Below are 24,167 nucleotides of genomic sequence, written 5' to 3'. Positions count from 1 at the left end.
GTAGTTTTCTTGATTGAAGAAAACTAATGAGGTTTTGGTTATTTGATAAGGGTTCCTAGCCTATCTTATTTTTGAGCCTGCGATATTCCATCTGTTATATGGTTTTTACGGAGGAATAGGTTCGAAGACTCCTTCTTAAAGTTTTCTTATAGATAGACTCTAATCAAATATTTAAATAATTATGGCTGGAGGTACGCATTACCAATATTATTGCTGCATGAAATTATTTTGCTTGAGATAGTTTGTCACAAGGGAAAACCACTTTTTGATCCCTTGCTTGCAGTTTTGACTTGTCGGAGAGATGCCCAATACCGTGGGCTGAATCTAGAGATTTCCTAATGATTGACTAAGTAATCTTTCATCATCATCTTAAATTTTATTTACGCATTATTATAAGAGTCATACCATCATGCTGTCATTCTCCTGATTTTTAAAATGCCAAAATATGTGATGACACCTCAAAATACAACAATTCACAACAAAGATAATAGGAAATGAGTAAGAAAAGTTGGAATTTGTTGGCAATACCGTATGCCGAGCCTTCAAGATTCATGCCCTTAGACATTGCTTCACAATTTTGCCTAAGATACAAGAATATGTATGACGCGAATGATCACAGAGAAGATTATTTGATCTCAGAGAATAGCGTGATGGATGATATGATATGCTCCAAGTATCGAAGTTCATTCAATGTATTCCCTGTTTGCCGACTCAACATGGAGTCTTCACCTATGGTTGTGAAACTAAGTACATATATACAATATCCCATCATCTTTTTTTTAATAGATAATTTTTTTTTTTAACAATGAAACTGAAACCAATTTGATTTACAACATTTCATAATCAACAACTCTCTCAAGAAAAGATTTGCGTCACTTCATATCGTGTTAAGACCCAACTGGTCCTATCCTCCCATTTGCACCCTTAGCCATCACCCTTCCACTGGGTCCTTAAATCCAGTAACCTGGATCACCTGACCAATTTGATTAATAATCATCTTAATTACTAGGTCAGAGAGCTTCACTTGTATCTGTTTCCTAGACTAAATACATTGATAAAGATTTCCCCTGATGGAAAAACTTGAGCTGTGGCCAGCCATGGCTGCACTCACCTTCGATTTTTATATCTTAGCAGATAACTGTTCTTATTGATTCAGATATACCTGAGATCAAACAAGATGTTGACATCTAATCTGTTGGACTATAAAAAGGACACCCTTGCCTCCAGTTCCAGTCAACCGCTGCAGCAGAAACACTTTCAGAGCTTGTCCTAAAGCTAAGCTCTCTCTAGAACTACATTTGCTGTTAGGTATGGCGATTCCAGTCATCGACTTCTCAAAGCTGGATGGCAAGGAAAGGGCCCAAACTATGGCTCAGATCGCCAATGGATGCGAAGAATGGGGATTCTTTCAGGTTAGCTGACAGTACTTACGAGTCCACAGGCTATGGATACTTTCTTATTATTTCTTTTTTCTTTCTCTTGTATTGTCTAATTAATGAGCTAAATGCCAACTTCCATCCATTCGATCTTGTTATCGCTTTTAGCTGGTGAACCATGGGATTCCAGTGGAGCTTCTCGAACGAGTTAAGAAGGTGAGCTCTGAATGCTACAAGCTGAGAGAAGAAGGCTTCAAGAAATCCAGCCCTGTCCAATTGTTGAACAAATTGGAGGACCAGGAAGTTGAGGAGGGTGCAATCAAGCGGTTGGATGATGTGGATTGGGAGGATGTGTTTTTCCTCCAGGATCAAAATGAATGGCCATCCAACCCCCCTGAGTTCAAGTAAGCCTTCCATTCTCTACCTTGATTAGAGGTTATGCGTGAATCATATAAGAAGAGATATATAACTATTATATTGCCACCTTCATGAGCGTATACCATGCATTTTTCTCTCTTTTTGTTATTACTCCAAAGGAAACTGGATTTTGTGTTGATTTGGTGAATCAGGTACTAAAGATTCTGCTAACCCCATTATAGCAAGACTTGACTACGTTTTACTACAAAATTTGACTTTCAGATTTTACCAACCTATTTAATCCACTAGTACGATGATAGTTTATTTATAATATCGACCACCTAATATTACTCTCAGTTTCAATGATAAATGATAATTCTTATGAAGAGATCGTGAATATTTCTTCTTGGATTTTTGTTCAGGAATTTCTAAACATAAAATCATAGGGATTAAAATACAGAAATATGAAAAGAAAGTAATGGAGGTAGATGGTACATAATCTACGTATGACTATAAATATAAGTATAATAACTCAACTGTAAGGGCCATATATTACTGCGAGCTATTCGGGAGAAAAAAGAATCATAGAAACTTGTCGTATGGTTTTATCATACAGAAAATATGAATGCTTATTATCTTCCCCTTTAGATTCTGCTTATTACTGCATGCATATATAGTGGTTCTAGAATTTCACGTCAGGAAAACAAAAAAAAAAAAAACAAGTAAAACTATGCAGTTTTGCTAAATGATAAAATTGTCCTACAAATGCAGAGTGTCTACATAATATGCTAGCTAAACTTGCTCAAAAAACATAGTCTTTCTCTTTAACAACTCCTACATGGGGATGATGTTCTTTTTTTTCTGTTCACACTTTCAGGGAAACCATGAAGGAATACAGGAGAGAGCTCAAAAAGCTAGCTGAAAAGGTGATGGAAGTAATGGATGAGAACTTGAGCTTGGAGAAGGGCTACATAAAGAGTTTGTTCTCTGGCAATGGCGTGCATGAGCCCTTCTTTGGGACCAAGGTGAGCCACTACCCACCATGCCCACGCTTGGACCTTGTGAATGGCCTCCGTGCTCACACCGACGCCGGTGGTGTCATCCTCCTCTTCCAAGACGATCAAGTTGGCGGCCTCCAGATCCTTAAAGATGGCGAGTGGATTGACGTTCAGCCTATTGCCAATGCCATTGTGATCAACACCGGAGATCAGATAGAGGTGCTCAGCAATGGGCGATACAAGAGCGTGTGGCACCGCGTGCTCGCCACCAGCAATGGTAACCGCCGCTCCATTGCCTCCTTCTATAATCCTTCCCTCAAGGCCTCCATAGCTCCAGCAGCCACCAAAGAAGAGGCTGATGCTTTGTATCCTAAGTTTGTTTTTGGGGATTACATGGATGTGTATGTCAAGCAGAAGTTCCTTCCCAAGGAGCCAAGGTTTGAAGCAGTAGCAGCTATGTGAAGGAAGAGACGAAGATAGAAGTGAATAAGAGTGTGACCTCCTAGCTTTTCTGATAAGGGATAAAGTCATATGAGTAGTTTGTTCAGCCTATGCAAGGGTGGAAGTTGCGTCGTGTAGTTTGGGTGTGTTGTTTGCTAGAGATGCTTGCCTGCATCAGGCAATAGCACATATGGTATATTGAGTGTGCCGTTGAGTCAGTGCTTGTAGTGTCTATTGAATACAAAACTGAAAGTTTGTGGTGTCGAGTGAGTTCCTTAATTCTGTTGTCTACTAGAATATATTTGTCTCGTCTTTGATTGTTCATCTCTCAATATATATGGATGCTTGAATTTGGACTCGATTGGTTTGGAATATTTGGAATGCGCCTGGATTTGGCGATTGGGCCTCCTCCCGAGGGTCGCGTTGTTCCTCTGGAAGATGGTTTGGGACCGGCTCCCTGCGAGAGCTGTACTTGGTGGACGAGGAGTGAGGATCCCATTGGAGTGTGGGCTGTGTGGTGCGGTCGAGATGGTAGACCATGTCCTGTTTCGGTGCACATGGGCGAGGGATACTTGGCGCCTGGCAGGAGTCCCACAGTTGGTTTGGAGCTGTAGGGACCAGTTCTTACAGTCCATGCATCCAGGCTCGGAGTCCCCGACGCTTAGTCAGGTGTTGGTTCGAGCGAGCTGTACCGCCTACCAGATCTGGTTGGCCAGGAACGCTCGTACATTCGGCGAACGACATATGTCGCCAAGATTTGTGGTCGAGAGTGCTCGCTGTCAGGCAGCAGAGCTGTGTCACATCACCCCCGTTGGAGGGACCTTAACAGCTCGGGACATCTGGAGCTCCCACTCTGCTTCGGCAGCTTTCCGCACGGTGTTTTTCACCTGGAAGCCCCCACCTCCGAGTTTCCTCAAGGTCAACTTTGATGGGTCAGTCTTGGATGGTGGCACTAGGGGAGGCGCGGGTTTCGTTATTCGGGACCCGTCTGCTAGGGTTGTGGCTGCTGGGAGTAGTCAGCTATTTGACACCTCGGTACCGAATGCGGAGCTGAGAGCTGCCTAGGCGGGCTTTTGTCATGCCCGGTGTGTGTTACAGGCCAGATCTATCATCCTGGAGGGTGATTCTGCTACCGTTATCAGTTGGATCCAGGGGGGACCTAGGGGTGACGGTAGCGACCATCCTTTACTCCGGGATATTTGGGCTATGGTGAGGGATGGAGGGGCCTTTCAGGCCAAGCATATTTACCGTGAAGCCAATGGTGCGGCGGATTGGGTTGCTGCGTATGTAGCTAGTCCTTCCGGAGGCACTTTGTGGACTGTAGATGAGGAGCTGCCTTTGGTACTCCGATGTATCCTATTTTTTGACTTTATTGGGTGTATCCGTACCCGTCAGGTATGATCCACCCGTATTAGCAAAAAAAAAAGTACAAAAAATGGATCCGATTCGAATCCGAATCCGACTCAGATCCGACTCGGATTCGACCCGACCTAATACGATCTTCAACCGGGTCGAATCTAGGTCCAAAATTAAAACTCGAACAAAAAATCGGATTGGATTAGATCGGAGTCACTCTGGACTCTACTCAATCTGATTTATTTACACTCCTAGTTAAACAGGACGTAGGGACGACGATCCTACCTCACAGACGGACCACGTGGACATGTCGAGGATGTCAGCCATCCACTTTTTTCTCATGTCAATTGCTTCCAAAATTCACCCCGTCCAAAAGATGGCATTGTTCAAAATGGGGATGTGCGTGGGGAGAAACAGGAAGTGACCACACAAATCTTTCTCGTGGGCCATCAAATTCTAGGACTTGTACAATATTTTGAGCTTGGGAGGACCAAAACTTCTCACACCAGTTTTAACATAGTATTTTATAGTAATTCTGGACATTTTATCTTGGTTGAAATGGCTATTTGTCGCTGTCCAAGAAATCCTTAAATTAGTCATATGATAGAGAAAAAAGAGCTGCACAACCGTATTTTTCTCATGTTGAAACTATCCAGACAACAAAGTACACGCCATTATAATGCAAAACTTTAGTTTTGCAACTAAATCATTAACACTATAAACTTATGCAAGAAAATAGCAATAGAATCAGTGGAAGGGATGCTGAGCACGTCTCTATATAGCCCACATGTATCAGATAACTTTGAGTGATCGATAATTACCTACTATCTCTAGTTATGCTTATAGATAGTTTTTTTAATAAAAAAACTGGCGAGGTTTTAATCGTCTGATAAGAATTTCTTGCCTAGTCTATTTTTGAGCCTATGATATTCTATCAATTTTTTTGGCTTTTAGAGAAGCATAGGTTAGAAAGCTCCTTCTTAAAATTTTATTGTGGATATGTTTTAATTTAATACTTGAACAATTATGGCTGGAGATATGCATCACCAATATTGTCGCTGCATAAAATTATTTTACTTAAGATAGTTTTCATGTTGTGGTATCAGAGCATTCTTTTAACCTTATTGCGTGTTTAGTACTTGGATGATAGTCGTTTGTGATATTAACATCACATGGATAAGTTTTATATACCATATTTGTATGTTTATTCTTGCATAATAGAGATTTTACAAACAATGTTGAGGGATATCCTTCGAGTATGATTTTTGTTTTGGTTATATTAAAAGAAAAAAAATGGATAATGAACGATGGGGAGCCACCAATAATCTATCGTGTCCGCCCATCGATCTACCAGTCGGAGACTCATGGCTGGTTGCTTCGTATCTATTGATTATTTGAAATAATCAAATAAAAGTCTTTAGCCTACCTAATGCATGGCAATTATTCTTCATCAACTACAATTATCCATATTATATATATATATATATATATATATATATATATATATATATATATATATATATATATATATATATATATATATATATATATATGTAAGTATGTATGAGGCGATAATTTAATAACAAATCATGATTAACATAAGATAATTTTCTAGTTTTACCATACTAGCATTTTGGATATGATAGCGTCCAAAAACTTACACTTTGTAAAAAGCCAAAAAAAAAAAAAAGGAAAGGGCGGACGGGCCGGCCCGAAAAGACCGGGCCCATCCCCCTTATTACGATCGTGCCCTACGCACGATCGTGGAAGAAGAGTGAAGGGGGGTGGCGGCGCTAGGGTCGATCGCCGGAGGAGATCCAGCGCCGGAGCCGAGAACCGGCCGGCCGTAGAGGAAGCCGGAAAGCTTTTCCTCCCTTCAAGAAGATCCCCACAAATCGGTGAAGAGATCTTGGACCTGTGCGTGAAAATCCGAGTTTTCTCTCCGATTTCGTCGCCGGAAAGGCCGCCGGAGCACCCCCACCGGACCGAGGTAAGCATGATCCTTTGTGTTTTATTTCCTGGATTTGGGGCGGCATGGGTGAAGATTTGGCCGGTGAGATCGTCAGAGAAGGATCCGAAACAGGGGTACCCTATTTTGGCTTCTCTTTTTGGATCTTGCCGCCGGCCGCCGGGTTGGCTGGGATTCATGGCGGTGGGGTTGGTCGGGGTATGCGATGGCCGGAGTTGGGTTCTAGGGCTTTGGTTGAAGATGGGAGATGGTGGATCCGGGGCCTTTTTCCTCGTGATCCCGTCCTCTCCTCCTCTTTCCCCCGTCGGTTGGCCACCGGTGACGACGACGGCGGCAGCGTGGGCCACCGTGGCTGCCGTCGGGTGGGGGGGAAGCCGAGCCACCATCACGGTGGCCTTTCCGTGGAAGAAATGGAGGAAGGGGGAGGGGACAGTGTCGGTTTTGGGGAAAGAAGAAGAAGAAGGAGAACTTTTTCTTCTCTCCCTCTCTTGGTCGGCCACCATCGCCGGTGACAGCAACAGCAGCGGCCGGCGATGGTCCGACCAATGGTGGCTGAGGGTTGGGCAGGTGGCGACTTCTGCCTTTGGGCCTAGAAATGGGGAAGGGGAGATGTACTCCCATCCGTGAAGAGAGAAGGGTCTTCTTCCCTTCTCTCTCATTCACCCTCCTTTTGTTCTTTTCACCGAGACCACAATCGCCGGCATGGCGGCGGCCATGGTTGGCAACAGCACAGGCCAGTGGTACAAGGTGGGGAGTCGGGCCTCCCCGACTGCCCCTAAATCTGGAGGGGTTGAGATGATTGGGGACCTGGTAATGGACCCCAAAGTATATGTAAGTTATGGTTCAGAATATTTTAATATTAAATAATTTAGTTCGTGATTTATAATTGATGTTGTAGGGGAAGAGTCAGGGGTGCGAGGAGATTTTGATCAGGGGACTCAGCACCCCAGCGCGTAGGTTGTGATTTGGATCTGTGTTTGAGTCAGTCTGCAATTCCTGTAAGAATCCCTACATCTGAGCACTTTTATTTATGCATATATTGGATTTATCGTTGGATATATTTTATCAATATGTTGATATTAATTTTATAAGCTTGTATGACACATATGAGGTGTGCATTTTGTTTATTATGAAGTATTGGAATAATTAAATTGGGAAGAATTATCATATTTTTGAGAATATGTGAAAATATGTGATGAGTGTGAAATGTGGTTAAAACATGTAAACTAGACATGTAAAATGGGTTGGACTAACCTTGTCATGAGATAGCCTCTACGAGCTTATGCGTAGGATAGCTGCCACGAGCTTATGCGTGGGATAGCTAGCCTCTACGAGCTTATGCGTAGGATAGCCTCCACGGGCTTACGCGTGGGATAGCCTCTACGAGCTTATACGTAGGATAGCCTCCACGGGCTTACGCGTGAGATAGCTGCCACGAGCTTATGCGTGAGATTTGTGCAGTCTTGGACTGGGTCATGAACTTGGTTAGTCCAAAGCCAGAAGTGAAAAATCAGAAAACTTGGGAATCAAAGTAATACGGGAATTGATCACATAATGTGAAAAAGGATTTATGAATATGAAATGGTTATATATATTTGTTGTTTGTTGAGCCTTTGAAATGATGAAATGACATTTATTTTGATGCTTTGATTATTTTATTATTATTATTGTGTGTGGCTGTTGGGATTCTTACTGGGCTGGAAAAGCTCATACTACACTTACATTTTTTCCAGAGGCACTGGATTCGTAGGATCTGTCGGGTGGGACAAGAAGTGAGATCGATATGGAGTCAAACTGCTAGATAGATAGAAGCAGCTTATCTTTTATTGATGAACATTTGAAAATCTTGTAATTGAACCGATTGTTTATTTGGACATGTCGGATTTGTCAATTTGAATTAATTAATTAGTTGTGGATTTATTGAATTGTTGTTTATCTTATGCCTTGCATGATCTTTAGGGCACTGCTCTAGGGCTCATGAGGCCGGTTACGTGCCGGACCTGGGTGATGGGTTTGGGGCTTGACAGATTTGGTATCAGAGCTTAAGGTTTAGGAATTCTAGGGTTTAGGCTCGAGTAAGCCTGAGTGGGGAAAATCACTAAACACGTAAGATATTAAAATGGTGTGATTAGCATATGAAGGATGCAAAATTTCCTCAATCTTATAATCTTGATGCTGGAAAAAATTGTGTAGGTGGATATGGTACGAGGGCGTGCCCGAAAGCCGACTTAATTTGCAGATGGCTCCACGGCTTGGGCACCCTCTGTACAGCAGGAAGGTACATCAGCCACGCCGACTCGGGATGTGCCACGGCAGGAGCACACTATTGACCCTACTGGCAGTACTCCAGAGATGGGAGCTCCGGAGATTGGGACATCCGAAGGACCAAGTATTCAGCTTGAGGAGACGATAAGTGCTTCACAGTTGATGCAAATGATGGTGCAACAGCAAGCTGCTGCCAGAGCAGACATGATGAGGATGGTAGAGGTGCAGCAACAGTTCTTGCAGCAACAGTTGCTGCAACAGCAAGCAATGTATCAACAACAACAGCAGCAGCAAGCAATGTATCAACAACAGCAGTTCCAAGGTACTACAGCTCAGCCGGAGCACCAAGTCAGTCTGTTGGATTTTCAGAGGTATGCACCCCCAGCATTTAAAGGTACGGCTGACCCGATGGAGGCTGAGAGCTGGCTGAAACAGATTGAGAAAGTCTTTCAAGCTCTAAGGTGCCCTGATGAGGAGAAAGTCCTTTTTGCCACCTTTATGTTACAAGGTGAGGCAGCTGACTGGTGGAAAATGGAGAAAGGGAAGCTTGGTCCGGGTGATGCCCCCTTCATTTGGGAGGAATTTAAAAAGGTTTTCCATGAGAAATATTTTTCCCAAGGTATCCGATTCCAGAAATATAGGGAGTTTGACCGACTAAAGTAGGGTGATATGACAGTTGCTCAGTATGCAGCAAAGTTTGAAGAGATATCCCGATATGCTCCAACCTTGATATCAGAGGATAGTGACCGAGCAAGAAAATTTGAAAATGGACTCAGGGGACGGATTCAACAACAAGTCGCTGCTTTTGAACTGTCTAGGTATAAAGATGTGGTTAACAAAGCCCTGGTGATAGAAAAAGGGTTTGACAATGCCCAGGCTGCCAGAGAAAAGAATATGAAGAAAAGGTTTCGATCTACTGATTCTCCGAGCCAAAATAGTAGACCCTTCAAGTCAAAGGATCAGAGACCGAATCAAGTTGTCACCAGAGACAGAGGTCAAGCCCGAGGTGCCATTAGATGCTACAGATGTGGAGGACCTCATCTTAAGCGAGGTTGCACTTGGATTGGAGGGACATATTTTTTTTGTGGTCAAGAAGGGCATAAGGTTGTTGTATGTCCTAGTGGAAAAGAACCGCAGAGGCGACAGGCACCTCAGTCTTCTCAGAGAGCCCCTATAAACCGAGCACCTCAGGAAGGACAGCAACAAGAGGGAGGGCAGCAGAGGCCTAGGACCCAGGGGCGGGTCTATGCACTCACAGAGCAGGATGCCAAGGCCTCTAATTCAGTGGTGATAGGTAATAAATCCATCCCTAATATTTTCTTTTGTTGGCATATCATAAATTTGGTTAGGTTATATATGTTGTGCATGTATGGATAAAGATTGTGATTAGGTGCCTTGTGACTATGTACAGGAATGATTAGGTTAATGTCATATGATGCAAATGTTTTATTTGACTTTGGTGCTACCCACTCATTCATATCGGCCAATTTTGTTAGAAAGAATATTGAAATATCACTGGTGCCATTAGAATTTGATCTTTGTGTCTCAACGCCAAGTGAAGATGTTATATTAGTTAATTCAGTTTGCAAGAACTGTATTTTGGGCGTTGAGGACAGGGAAATGAATGCAGACTTGTTGGTCTTAGAGATGAATGACTTTGATTTGATTCTTGGAATGGACTGGTTGGCAGCATACCATACTACTGTTGATTGTTTTGAGAAAACGATCAAGTTTCAGATCCCTGGTCAGCCAGTGTTTGGGTTGGTGGGTAGCAAGTCACCTCATCAAATGAAATTAATCTCAGCTCTACAGGCTAAGAAGCTTCTTGCAAAAGGTTGTGAAGGATTCTTAGCTGCTGTGTTAGACACACAGAAAGAGGAGCCCAAGTTAGAGGATATTCCGGTGGTGACAGAGTTTCTAGATGTGTTTCCAGATGAATTGCCAGAATTACCCCCTGATAGGGAGATTGAGTTCTCCATCGACTTAATTTCTAGCATTGGTCCAATATCAAAAGCTCCATATCGAATGGCTCCAGCTAAATTGAAAGAGCTAAAGGAACAACTACAGGAGTTACTGGATAAAGGTTTTATCAGGCCTAGTGTTTCTCCTTGGGGCGCTCCTGTATTATTTGTGAAAAAGAAAGACGGTAGCCTCTGACTCTGTATAGACTACCGGGAACTAACTAGGGTGACAGTACGGAATAAATACCCACTACCAAGGATTGATGATTTGTTTGATCAGCTGCAAGGGGCTCAGGTTTTCTCAAAAAATGATCTTCGTTCTGGTTACCACCAATTAAAAATAAAGGCAGAGGATGTACCCAAGACAGCTTTCAGGACCAGATACGGGCATTATGAATTTTTGGTCATGCCTTTTGGTTTGACAAATGCACCGGCTGCCTTTATGGATCTTATGAATCGCATATATTTAAACCTTATCTGGATCAATTTGTAGTAGTGTTCATTGATGATATTTTGGTGTATTCAAAGAGCCCACAGGAACATGAAGAACATCTAAGGGTTGTATTACAAATTCTTAGAGAAAATAAGTTGTATGCTAAGCTATCAAAGTGTGAATTCTGGTTGGATAGCATTTCTTTTCTTGGGCTTGTGATCTCCAAAGAAGGTGTCTCTGTTGATCCAATGAAAGTGGAGGCGGTAGTTGGGTGGTGTAGACCTATCAATGTAACTGAAGTGCGCAGCTTCTTAGGATTGGCCGGATATTACAGAAGATTTGTTGAGGGGTTCTCCCGTATTGCCATGCCTCTAAGTCGCTTGACTCGGAAGCAAGTAAAGTTTGAATGGACAGATGACTGTGAACAGAGTTTTCAAGAGCTGAAAAAGCGTCTGGTGACAGCCCCAGTGCTAGCTATTCCATCTGGAACAGAAGGCTTCACCATCTACAGTAATGCATCTCGTAAAGGACTTGGGTGTGTTCTGATGCAGAATGGGAAGGTAATAGCTTATGCCTCTAGACAGTTAAAGTCATATGAACAGAATTATCCTACACATGATTTGGAGTTGGCAGCGGTAGTTTTTGCTCTGAAGATATGGAGGCATTACTTGTATGGAGAACACTGTAAGGTTTTCACAGATCATAAGAGTTTGAAGTATATCTTCACACAGAAGGAGCTGAATTTGAGGCAAAGAAGATGGCTAGAACTACTGAAGGATTATGACCTGCTATCAGTTACCATCCGGGGAAAGCAAATGTAGTGGCTGATGCTTTGAGCAGAAAATTCTTAAGTGGGCTGGCAGCATTAATCACTACACAGAAGCATATTTTATTAGATTTGGAGAGATCAGGGATTGAGATACGGCTACATGATCCTAAGTTACATTTGGCTACCCTCACAGTGCAGCCTACTCTAATTGAAAAGATCAAGATGTCTCATAGAGAGGATCCAGAGTTACAGAAGATCAGAGAAACAGTAGAGTCAGGTGTGCAGTCAGAATTCCGAGTGCATGAAGATGGCTCTTTAAGATTCGGGAACATGGTATGTGTGCCAAAAGTACTAGAAATGAAGAAAGAGATTCTTGATGAGGCCCATAACTCAGCTTATACAGTGCACCCAGGAGGTACTAAAATGTACCGAGACTTGAAGAAAAATTTTTGGTGGAGTGGCATGAAGCGAGATATAGCTCAGTATGTTGTACAGTGCTTAGTGTGTCAGCAAGTGAAAGCTGAGCATCAGAGGCCTGCTGGACCATTACAGTCTCTTCTTATTCCTCAGTGGAAGTGGGAGCATATCACCATGGATTTTGTGACTGCCTTGCCTAAGACCCCTCGGGGTAATGATGCAGTTTGGGTAATTGTTGACCGACTGACCAAGTCAGCACATTTCTTGCCGTTTAGAGTTGGCTTTCCTCTGGAGAAATTGGCAAGTTTGTACATAGAGCAAATTGTGAGGCTGCACGGGATTCCGGTTTTAATTGTGTCGGACATAGATACTAGATTTGTGTCACAGTTTTGGAAGAGCCTTCATAAAGCTCTTGGTACAAGACTGGACTTCAGTACAGCTTTTCATCCACAAATTGAAGGACAGTCGGAGCGCACTATTCAGATCTTGGAGGATATGTTAAAGGCTTGTGTCATGGATTTGGGTGGTGCATGGGATAGTCATTTGTCGCTGGTTGAGTTTGCCTACAACAACAGTTATCAGGCCAGCATTCAGATTGCTCCTTTTGAGGCATTGTATGGCAGGAAATGCCGATCTCCAATTTGTTGGGATGATGTGGGAGAAAGAAAAGTATTGGGTCCAGAGATAGTACAACAAACTGTGGATAAGATACAGGTGATCAGAGAACGGCTCCTTATAGCTCAGAGTAGACAAAAGAGTTATGCTGACAATAGGAGAAGAGAACTAGAGTTCCAGATTGGTGATTATGTTTTCTTGAAAATATCTCCTACTAAAGGTGTGATGAGGTTCGGGATTCGTGGCAAATTGAGCCCTAGATATGTTGGTCCGTTCGAGATCCTGGACAGAGTTGGAGAAGTGGCATATCGTTTGGCTCTACCACTAGTTTTATCAAGTGTGCATAATGTATTTCATGTTTCAATGCTAAGGAAATATATTCCGGACCCGAACCATGTGGTAGATTTTGAGCCTATAAGTCTGCAGAAGGATCTAACTTATGAAGAGTACCCGGTACGGATTGTGGATAGAAAGGATCAAGTATTGCGAAGTCGGACCATTCCTTATGTAAAGATGCAATGGAGCAACCACTCCGAAAGAGAGGCCACTTGGGAGCTCGAAGAAAAAATAAAAGCCAAACACCCTCAGCTCTTTGGTATTCCAGGTACGTTAATTTCGCGGACGAAATTTTTTTTAGGAGGGGGAATGTAAAAACCCAAAAAAGAAGGAAAGGGTGGACGGGCCGGCCCGAAAAGACCGGGCCCATCCCCCTTATTACGATCGTGCCCTGGGCACGATCTTGGAAGAAGAAGGGTGAAGGGGGGTGGCGGCGCTAGGGTTGATCGCCGGAGGAGATCCAGCGCCGGAGCCGAGAACCGGCCGGCCGTGGAGGAAGCCGAAAAACTTTTCCTCCCTTCAAGAAGATCCCCACAAATCGGTGAAGTGATCTTGGACCCGTGCGTGAAAATCCGAGTTTTCTCTCCGATTTCGTCGCCGGAAAGGCCGCCGGAGCACCCCCACCGGACCGAGGTAAGCATGGTCCTTTGTGTTTTATTTCATGGATTTGGGGCGGCATGGGTGAAGATTTGGCCGGTGAGATCGTCAGAGAAGGATCCGAAACATGGGTACCCTGTTTTGGCTTCTCTTTTTGGATCTTGCCGCCGGCCGCCGGCCGCCGGGTTGGCTGGGATTCATGGCGGTGGGGTTGGTCGGGGTATGCGATGGCCGGAGTTGGGTTCTAGGGCTTTAGTTGGAGATGGGAGATGGCGGATCCGAGGCCTTCTTCCTCGTGATCCCGTCCTCTCCTCCTCTTTCCCCCGTCGGTTGGCCACCGGTGACGACGACGGCGGCGGCGTGGGCCACCGTGACTGCCGTCGGGTGGGGGGGGAAGCCGAGCCACCATCACGGTGGCCTTTCCGTGGAAGAAATAGAGGAAGGGGGAGGGGACAGTGTCGGTTTTGGGGGAAGAAGAAGAAGAAGGAGAACTTTTTCTTCTCTCCCTCTCTTGGTCGGCCACCATCGCCGGTGACAGCAACAGTAGCGGCCGGCGACGGTCCGACCAGTGGTGGCTGAGGGTTGGGCAGGTGGCGACTGCTGCCCTTGGGCCAAGAAATGGGGAAGGGGAGATGTACTCCCATCCGTGAAGAGAGAAGGGTCTTCTTCCCTTCTCTCTCATTCACCCTCCTTTTGTTCTTTTCACCGAGACCACAATCGCCGGCATGGCGGCAGCCATGGTTGGCAACAGCACAGGCCAGTGGTACAAGGTGGGGAGTCGGGCCTCCCCGACTGCCCCTAAATCTGGAGGGGTTGAGATAATTGGGGACCTGGTAATGGGCCCCAAAGTATATGTAAGTTATGGTTCAGAATATTTTAATATTAAATAATTTAGTTCGTGATTTATAATTGATGTTGTAGGGAAAGAGTCAGCGGTGCCAGGAGATTTTGATCAGGAAACTCAGCACCCCAGCGCGTAGGTTGTGATTTAGATCTGTGTTTGAGTCAGTCTGCAATTCCTGTAAGAATCCCTACATCTGAGCACTTTTATTTATGCATATATTGGATTTATCGTTGGATATATTTTATCAATATGTTGATATTAATTTTATGAGCTTGTATGACACATATGAGGTGTGCATTTTGTTTATTATGAAATATTGGAATAATTAAATTGGGAAGAATTATCATATTTTTGAGAATATGTGAAAATATGTGATGAGTGTGAAATATGGTTAAAACATATAAACTAGACATGTAAAATGGGTTGGACTAACCTTGTCATGAGATAGCCTCTACGAGCTTATGCGTAGGATAGCCGCCACGAGCTTATGCGTGGGATAGCCTCTACGAGCTTATGCGTAGGATAGCCTCCACGGGCTTACGCGTGGGATAGCCTCTACGAGCTTATGCGTCGGATAGCCTCCACGGGCCTACGCGTGAGATAGCTGCCACGAGCTTATGCGTGGGATTTGTGCAGTCTTGGACTGGGTCATAAACTTGGTTAGTCCAAAGCCAGAAGTGAAAAATCTGAAAACTTGGGAATCAGAGTAATACGGAAATTGATCACATAATGTGAAAAAGGATTTATGAATATGAAATGGTTATATATATTTGTTGTTTGTTGAGCCTTTGAAATGATGAAATGACATTTATTTTGATGCTTTGATTATTTATTATTATTATTGTGTGTGGCTGTTGGGATTCTTACTGGGCTGGAAAAGCTCATACTACACTTACATTTTTTTCAGAGGCACTGGATTCGTAGGATCTGTCAGGTGGGACAAGAAGTGAGATCGATCTGGAGTCAGATTGCTAGATAGATAGAAGCAGCTTATCTTTTATTGATGAACATTTGAAAATCTTGTAATTGAACCGATTGTTTATTTGGACATGTCGAATTTGTCAATTTGAATTAATTTATTAGTTGTGGATTTATTGAATTATTGTTTATCTTAGGCCTTGCATGATCTTTAGGGCACTGCTCTAGGGCTCATGCGGCCGGTCACGTGCCGGACCCGGATGATGGGTTTGAGGCGTGACTCACTTCACGAAGAAAGAAGTTAGCGTGAACAAAACAAGCATAATGAAACCATGTCAGCCCAAGGGTGGAAAGCTTATCGACGCCTGGCAAGCTTCCTCAAAGTACAGCGGTCCACGTGTAGAGGAGCGGGCAAGCGGTAGAAAAGTTTGACTGGGACCTTGTTACCATCCCTTGAGACCGGAAAAGGTTTATTCCAATACCAATTTTGCCTCAGAGCATGTGTGACGTCAGAAATGATCCCTCAGAAAATTTCATGATCTCAGAATATGATGTGATCAAAGATATTAAAAAGTCCCACCAAACATGTCACTACAAGAAAATACACTTTCAGCGACCACTTTCGGCGACTACATGAATCGTGGTCGCGGCAAATAAGGCTATTTGCGACCAACATCCTTATTAGTTACTGAATGGTTATCCTACACCGACGAAATGGATATTTGGTCGCGGAAAAGCAAAACCAAGTTGGCGGGGTGGAGGTAAACGTTTGGCGACTAACGTTTCGTCGCGGATAATAAGGCTATCTGCGACCACCATCCTTGTTAGTTACGGAATAATTATCCTACACCGACGAACTGCATATTTGGTCGCGGAAAAGCAAAACCAAGTTGGCGGGTGGCGGTAAAACTTTGGGCGACTAACGTTTGGTCACGGAAAAGAAGGCTATCGGCGACTAACATCCTTGTTAGTGACGGAATAAATATCCTACACCGACGAAATGCATATTTAGTCGCGGAAAAGCAATACTAAGTTGGCACGAGTCCAATATTTCGCGCGGGCTGGAGGTAAAACTAACGATGTTGTGCTAGCCCCTGTAAAATGCTAATTTCTAAGTTCAAAAAAAGAAAAAACTACTTATTTTCAAACGGTGCCATTTGACATCTTAATTCACTTAGGCATGCATATTCTTGTCTCTTCGGCTAAATCTCAATCCCACAACTTTTCTTCATACTTAAATTCTTTTTTTTTTTATTATTATAATATAATTTTAAAAGCTCGAGCTCGATGCTTGACTCCTTATCAAATAAATATATGGATCGACAGGATACGCGACATGAGGACGTGGCAGGAACGAAAATTCGCTTAAAAATATATAGAATTTTTGGACATCCTACGGGCAGGATCGAAAATTCGCTCCGAAATAAATTTGCATGCATCCTTTTTAGTTACTGAATGATTGTTTTACATCAATTAAATGCATATTTGATCGTAGAAAATCAAAATCAAGTTGGCGCGAGTCCAGTATTTCGCGCGGGCTGGAGGTAAAAGTTTTAGCGACTAAATTTTGGTTCCTAAAGGTTCATATGTAGCGACTAAACCAATTTAGTCGCGAAAAGTATGAATGCAGGGAAACCAAATAAAAAAAAACCTAATTCCCTATTCTTCTCCTTTTCACCCGCACGTCGCCTTCACCCCGCCTTCACCCTGCCTTCACCCGCACGTCTGCACGTCGGCATCGCCCGTTCGCCGGTTCGCCCGTTCGGTCATCCCTTCGGCGTCGGCGTCCCAAGGTACGTTCTCTTCTCGATTTTAATTTAGCAGAGGCCGGGAGGGAGAGGGAGAGGGAGAGGGAGAGGGAGAGGTGGCCGGAGGTCGTCGGGAAATTAGGAGGCCAGCCGGGAGAGGATTGATAAGCTGGGAGAGAAACAGAGGCCGGGAGGGAGAGGGAGAGGGAGAGGTGGCCGGGGGTCGTCGGGGGTCGTCGGGAACCAGTGGAGGCGAGCCGGGAGAAGAAGAAACCCTTTTATTTTGCAGAGGCCGGGAGGGAGAGGGAGAGGGAGAGGGAGCGGTGGCCGGGGGTCCTCGGGGGTTCTCCTCCTTCGCCGCCGCCGCCGCCACCGGGGAATTTGGAGGCGAGGCGAGAGAAGAAGAAACCGACGAGGGCTTCTCCTCCTTCGCCGCCGCCGCATCCACCGCGGAAGGCTTCTCCTCCTTCGCCGCCGCCGCCGCCACCGGGGAGGAGATTTGGGGCTAGGTCCTTTTCCTAGGCCGGCAGGGAGAGAGAGCGAGGAGGGATTTGGGGACGGTGGTTTTGTTTTGGGTGGAGAGAAACAGAGGATGTTTTGGTCTTGGTTTTCCTTCCCTCACGTTACTCCGATCCAGCTGGGCCATCGGGAAGAAAGATAGGGGGATTGGAGAGGGTGGAGATTTTTTTAATTTTTTCTTCCCATTTCTATTTGGGTTGAATGGTTGCCGTGGTATCGAAGGGGAGATGGGAGATGGAATTTTTTTTAAACTAAATATATTTTCATGCTCCTATTCAAGAATTATATTAAACTGAAGAGGCTTTTTTATCTTTGTTAGATTCATGCATCTTTGTTGAAATAGTATACTTGACAGCTATCTATTTTCATATCATTTTTTAACTATTTTGTACTTATTAAAATTTAGTATTATTATAATAATAAAAAAAAAGAAATGTCTCATTCACTGAATTTGTCTTAGGCCTCCAAATGTATTGGGCCGTCTCTGATTTTCTGCTGCAACTTTTTTTTGCAGGATACAAAAATAAATCTATAAACTAATCAATCTAACTTGATGAAGTACTTTGTAGGTCAGTTAAAATGGACAAGAGTTGGATGACAATAAAAAATAGAATGAAGAGTAAAGAGTATAGAGAAGGGGTGAAGTCCTTTATTGAATTTGCGGTGGCAAATTTAGGCTCAGCAAATGATATTTGGTGTCCTTGTGTCGAGTGCATGAATGACAAAAAACAAAGGATTCAAGTTGTCAAGATTCATTTAATGTTAAAAGGAATCTCGCCTTCTTACAAGACTTGGGTGCAACATGGAGAATATGCAATTGAAGGCACAATATGAAATTGCATTACAAGCATGTTAAGAACGTCTTACATGTGGATCCTTATAGTCATCCATACGAACATGTGACTCAAGAGGATTGGCGCCACTTAATTGACGATGTGTGGAAAAGCAAAGAACACAAGGTAACTTACATATTTAGTGCTTCAGAGTTTATAAGTAAAATATTTGATCATAATGTTTTCTTTAGATTTTTGATTTGTATTTTTTTTGAAGGTGAGATCAAAAGCTGGCAAAAAGATTAGGAAAAAGCTTGAGTACAATCATTGTTCAGGATCTCGGTCATTTGTTGCAACAATGACTATACAGGTAATATATTTTGAGTATGTACTGGCTATATTTTTAGTGAATTGCCTGTGAAACAGTCTATGGGATAGTTTTGGCTATTGTAAAATAGATAATTTGCTGCAAGTAGATTTTTTATTCTAGTTTGCTGCATGTATATTTTTGGAATCATTTATGCAAGTAGATCTGACAGTTATTCTAGTTTTTTTATTATATAGTGGCTATATGCTAATCTAAATTACACTTTGCAGCCGGAGTTTAATGGTTCTGAAAACCTTGAATTTCCAGAATTCTATAAGAAAACTCATACCAAGAAGAACAATGAGTGGATTGATCCTATTTGCGCCGTGAAACATGTAGGTATCTAAAATCTCAATAATAATTTAAATCACTTTATGCTTTTGCAAGATTATATATACATTTAATTCTGTTGTTACCTTTGCATTGACAGTCAAAGATGTTGAGCTTGCGAGAAGAATCTTCCTAATCCGGTGTGCAATTAACATCAGAGGAGATGTCTAGGCAGGCACTTGGAAAAAGGAAGAGATACATTCTTGGATTTGGGGATGGGCCGAAGCCCTCTTCATCTTCTTCCACACCTAGTCGTGTGTCACAAGACCATGTTGGGGAGTTACAGAAACTTAAAGCTGAGATGGAGGAGATGAAGATGGAGCGTGAGATGGAGCGTGAGGAGCTGCGGAGGCAATTGGAACAGGAGAGGAGAGAGCGTGAGGAGGAAAAGAAAGAGCGAGAGGAAGAACAGAAGCAAATTGCACATCTTACAAGTTTGGTGACAGAGTTCTTAAAGGAAAAGACTCAAACGCATAAGTCGTCTATCCATCATGATGGGGCCATGTCATCAACTGGTGGCACAAATACTCGTTGGTATGTATTCTCATTTATATTACGTAGGTTATTTAGAGATTTAGACCAAATTAAGTGAAATATCATTGTGAACTTATACTTGAATTTTAGTTTATTATTTTTCACATGTGGTTATTGATTGTGTATTCTTTTTTGCTTTCTCAGATACATGGTGGAGTTATGAGCATGTGAATCTAGTTTTTGGTACATGGATAGCTTTTGTTCAGATGATCATGGTGGAGTTGTCTACAAGCAGAAATCAGTTTTTTGTTTATTCATATTTTTATCTACATGATGGTTGTTTGGATGAATTGCAAGATCAGATATTTTGGGATTTTTAATTTACATTTTGATGTGTTTGGTGATGATTATCACCTTAACATATGGTATGGATGAAACATTTTGATGAATGGTTAATAGGTTTGCTTGACTTTAGACTTATAGATGATGATATTTATAATGAATGATTATGGATTCTCCAACATTGTGTATACTTCTATTTGGATGAGCAAATGTATTGTGCAATATGGATAATGGATAGGCTGTGTTGGTTGTACAGGATTTGGAACGAGCCCAAAAATAAATATTAAGCTTATAATTTGAATTATTAATTAAATACAGGTTAATACTTTCTGCCACCAAAAAATGTTTGTTGCCAATGCATTCCAATACATTCTACGACCAAACTATTGGTGGGGGAAGATAGACATTCAGTGACCATATTTTTGGTAGCGGAAGACAAACATTCCACGACCAACTATTTGGTCGGCGTGGGAATTAGCGACAACAAATTTGGTCGCTGAAAAGTTGCTTTGGCAACCAAACGTTGGTCGTTGTTGGTGTACCTTAGGTGACCACACAATATTGGTCGCCAAAACCTTTCAGTGACTAGGGTTCGGCGACGAAGAGTATTCTAGTCGCGAAAAGGTTTCGGCGACCAAATATGGTTATTCGGCAACTCAAATCTTAGTCGCTGAATATGTATTTTCTTGTAGTGTGTACATCTAATTTAAGTACATATAAGATATCCCATCATCCTCGCTTTACGATTATCATCAATTATTGATTAAGTCCAGCGTGGTGCAACAAAGATCTAGCAGAACTAGATAAGAACCCAGTAAAATTAGGCAACATATGCATGCATACACATAGAGATTGATATCTATATAGATAGATAGATAGAGAGGCAGACAGGTAGGTAGGTAGATAAATATGGTCTACTTTTATTAACACATGGTAGTCTGTAAAATTAGACCATATATATATATATATATATATATATTGGAAGGCATGGCCTACCTACATAGAATTTAAGATCATTCAGGTCAAACTTAATTAGCTTGGAAGTTGAAAAGAAGGCTCTTGCGTATCCCAGTCAATGGAAAGAAGGCTGCGGACAAAGCTGTCACCCAAGATGACCTTTGGACCAAGCTTAGCCACCAACACCTGATTAATGTGATTAATGTCATTAATTACTATCCTTCCTGTTTTCTTGTCTAAATACACCGAGACGGTGCATTATAAAAGGCCAACCATGCCACCAATTCCACTCACAGCAGAAGAGAGACTTCCGAAACTTGCCATAAAGCTTCTGAGTTCTCATCTTCCCTCTCTAGAACTACCTTTGCTATTAGACATGGCAATTCCGGTCATCGACTTCTCGAAGTTGGATGGCAAGGAAAGGGCCGAAACTTTGGCTAAGATCGCCAATGGATGCGAAGAGTGGGGATTCTTTCAGGTCAGTCAGTAACACTGCCGCAACCCATTTAGGCCATGAACATATTAAATGTTGTCATTTATTCTCAACGATCTTGTTGTTGCTGTTGTCAGCTGGTGAACCATGGGATTCCGGTGGAGCTTCTGGAGCGCGTGAAGAAGGTCAGCTCTGAATGCTACAAACTGAGAGCTGAAGCCTTCAAGAAATCCAACCCTGTCCAGTTGTTGAACAAATTGGAGGATAAAGAAGGCGAGAACAGTAACGTTCAGCGGTTGGACGACGTGGATTGGGAGGATGTGTTTGTTCTCCAAGACGACAATGAATGGCCATCCAACCCCCCAGAGTTCAAGTAAGATCCTACACTTCCCGGCCAGGTCAACCGAAGACATATACGGTTGCTTCATTAAAACCCTTCTCTTCCTTAACTTGCAGGGAAACCATGAAGGAATACAGGAGAGAGCTCAAGAAGCTGGCGGAGAAACTAATGGAAATAATGGATGAAAACTTGGGTTTACAGAAGGGCTGCATAAAGAATGCTTTCTCCGGCAATGGCGAACACGAGCCCTTCTTCGGGACCAAGGTGAGCCACTACCCGCCATGCCCTCGCCTAGACCTCGTTCAAGGCCTTCGTGCCCACACCGACGCCGGCGGCGTCATCCTGCTCTTCCAAGACGATCATGTAGGTGGACTCCAGATGCTTAAAGATGGCCAGTGGATCGACGTCCAGCCTGTAGCCAATGCCATCGTGATCAACACCGGAGATCAGATAGAGGTGCTCAGCAATGGGCGATACAAAAGCGTGTGGCACCGTGTGCTCGCCACCAGCAATGGCAACCGCCGCTCCATTGCGTCCTTCTACAACCCCTCCCCCAAGGCCACGATAGCTCCAGCAACCCCCGGAGAAGTGGCTCAACCTTTGTACCCCAAGTTTGTCTTCGGGGACTACATGGATGTGTATGTCAAGCAGAAGTTTCAGCCCAAGGAGCCTAGGTTTGAAGCGGTCGCAGCCATTTGAAGGCAAAACTGAAGCTAGAAATGATGAAAACGAGAAACAAGGTTACATGGATTCTTTTTTTTTTTTTAATGAAGAAGAATAAAATGAATGCAAGACGAGGACTTCCCAGGGGGTTCTTATGGTGCATTAGTGCTGGTATGATTGCACCCTAAAATAAGGTTACATAGATTTAGTTTTTGTTTCAACCAGTGTAAGTCAGAATGTTGAGACGTCCTACAATGAGTGGTCCTGTGTTGGTTAATTAATTTGCAAGAGTTGATTGTTTGTAACATGGTACTGGACGGACGGGTCATAAAATTTGGTGGTGTTGTTCAGTCAGTGTTCACTTAATTTATAGTTTGTAGGTGTTGTTGAGTCAGTGTTCACTTAATTTGTAGTTTGTACTCTTGAGATCATGGGCTAATTCAGTTGTGACTGCTGTAACTTATTTTACCATGTAATTCTTTTTACCATCAATGTGTGAGGCTATAAATAATTCTTTCTGCATTAAAGATGGACTCTTTTTACCATGTCACATTGCGTTGTCTTGTCTTTGATTGCTATCTTCATTCTTCTAGTCTGGGTACCCTAGCCTTTGGAATCTTTGGATTGCATTAACCAAGCAAGAAGACTCTAAGAGGTGTTAAATTATCATCTATCTTTCTGTAGCAAGAAATTAGGAGCGAGGAAAGTGAATCCAATCCCATTTCTTTTTTTTTTAAAAAAAAAGAGAGAGAGAAAAGAATGCAATCAAAAAGAAAGAAAGAATTTATCTCTAATGCAGAAAGAACTATTTATAGCCTCAAACTTAGATGGTAAAAGAATTATCTCCAACACAGGACCGTTCATTGTAGGACTCAGCATTCCCACTTACATAGGTTGAAACAAAAACTAAATCCATGTAACCTTGTTTCTCATGTTCATTTCTAGCTTCTGCTTTGCCTTCACATGGTTGCCACAGCTTCAAACCTTGGCTCCTTGGGCTGAAACTTTGTAACATGTGGTACTAACACACTATAGATTGGATTCTTAAATATTTTTTAATTTTGGTGATCCAATGGATACGAAGTCGCAAAGCTAAACTCGCGAGAGGGAAAAAAAAAGTCGGTGTAGGAAGTTGCAGGGCTACTCGAATTTGGAATGCATGGACTTGATCTGAGGAAACTACGCTCATTATGTCAGCGTTTCAGAACCGTTTGGAAATTAAATACTCAAAAATTAGTTGAATAAGGGAGTGTAGAGGGTAATTCCCAATGCTGCGATTCATTCTCAAATGAAGGATGAGCACAATGTCACAGTGATTGCAACACTTGGGAAAGATAAACCATCAGAACTGTCACGCCCCCGCCTCCGCGAGGCACGTGAGGCACCTAGTGCCCACGTGGGGGCCACATGAGGGGGGAACACGGGGCTCCCCTGCCAGATATTGTCCGGTTCTGGGGCTTCACGCAAACGTCCTTCACCCCTCCCCGGTTTTGTTTTCTTCCCAAAATGCGTCTGCAGGATTTGGAGACACCCGCCTCATATGCCCAGGCTCTGGAACGAGTCTTTCCG

General features: G+C 43.0%; 3 protein-coding genes across 4 annotated transcripts; all 3 read left to right on the top strand.

The window, feature by feature from the left end:
• Window positions 1-1,250: 1,250 nt before the first annotated feature.
• LOC120112250 (1-aminocyclopropane-1-carboxylate oxidase-like) lies at window positions 1,251-3,193 on the top strand. The gene is made up of 3 exons (XM_039131119.1): window positions 1,251-1,412; window positions 1,545-1,780; window positions 2,611-3,193. Exons 1-3 carry the CDS (start codon window positions 1,311-1,313, stop codon window positions 3,191-3,193), a joined length of 921 nt encoding a protein of 306 aa, XP_038987047.1. The 5' UTR covers window positions 1,251-1,310.
• A 13,923-nt stretch (window positions 3,194-17,116) lies between these two features.
• Window positions 17,117-20,386, top strand: LOC120112128 (beta-mannosyltransferase 3-like). 2 transcript variants are annotated; one of them, XM_039130776.1, is made up of 6 exons: window positions 17,117-17,445; window positions 18,434-18,878; window positions 18,970-19,062; window positions 19,290-19,394; window positions 19,490-19,923; window positions 20,068-20,386. In XM_039130776.1, the coding sequence occupies exons 2-5, from the start codon at window positions 18,750-18,752 to the stop codon at window positions 19,523-19,525; spliced, it is 363 nt and encodes a 120-aa protein (XP_038986704.1). In that variant the 5' UTR covers window positions 17,117-17,445; window positions 18,434-18,749; the 3' UTR covers window positions 19,526-19,923; window positions 20,068-20,386. The 2 variants fall into 2 exon arrangements, with proteins under 2 accessions (XP_038986704.1, XP_038986703.1); XM_039130775.1 differs by lacking the exons at window positions 17,117-17,445; window positions 18,434-18,878; window positions 18,970-19,062 and having other exon boundaries at window positions 19,075-19,923.
• A 1,035-nt stretch (window positions 20,387-21,421) lies between these two features.
• Window positions 21,422-23,102, top strand: LOC103699725 (1-aminocyclopropane-1-carboxylate oxidase-like). Its single transcript, XM_039130774.1, has 3 exons — window positions 21,422-21,640; window positions 21,733-21,968; window positions 22,052-23,102. Exons 1-3 carry the CDS (start codon window positions 21,437-21,439, stop codon window positions 22,632-22,634), a joined length of 1,023 nt encoding a protein of 340 aa, XP_038986702.1. The 5' UTR covers window positions 21,422-21,436; the 3' UTR covers window positions 22,635-23,102.
• Window positions 23,103-24,167: the final 1,065 nt, after the last annotated feature.

The sequence above is a fragment of the Phoenix dactylifera genome, chromosome 10 (assembly GCF_009389715.1).
Source record: "Phoenix dactylifera cultivar Barhee BC4 chromosome 10, palm_55x_up_171113_PBpolish2nd_filt_p, whole genome shotgun sequence".
Taxonomy (NCBI): Eukaryota; Viridiplantae; Streptophyta; class Magnoliopsida; order Arecales; family Arecaceae; genus Phoenix; species Phoenix dactylifera.
Note: the sequence above shows the minus strand (reverse complement) of the source record. Positions and strands in the feature narration are given on the sequence as shown.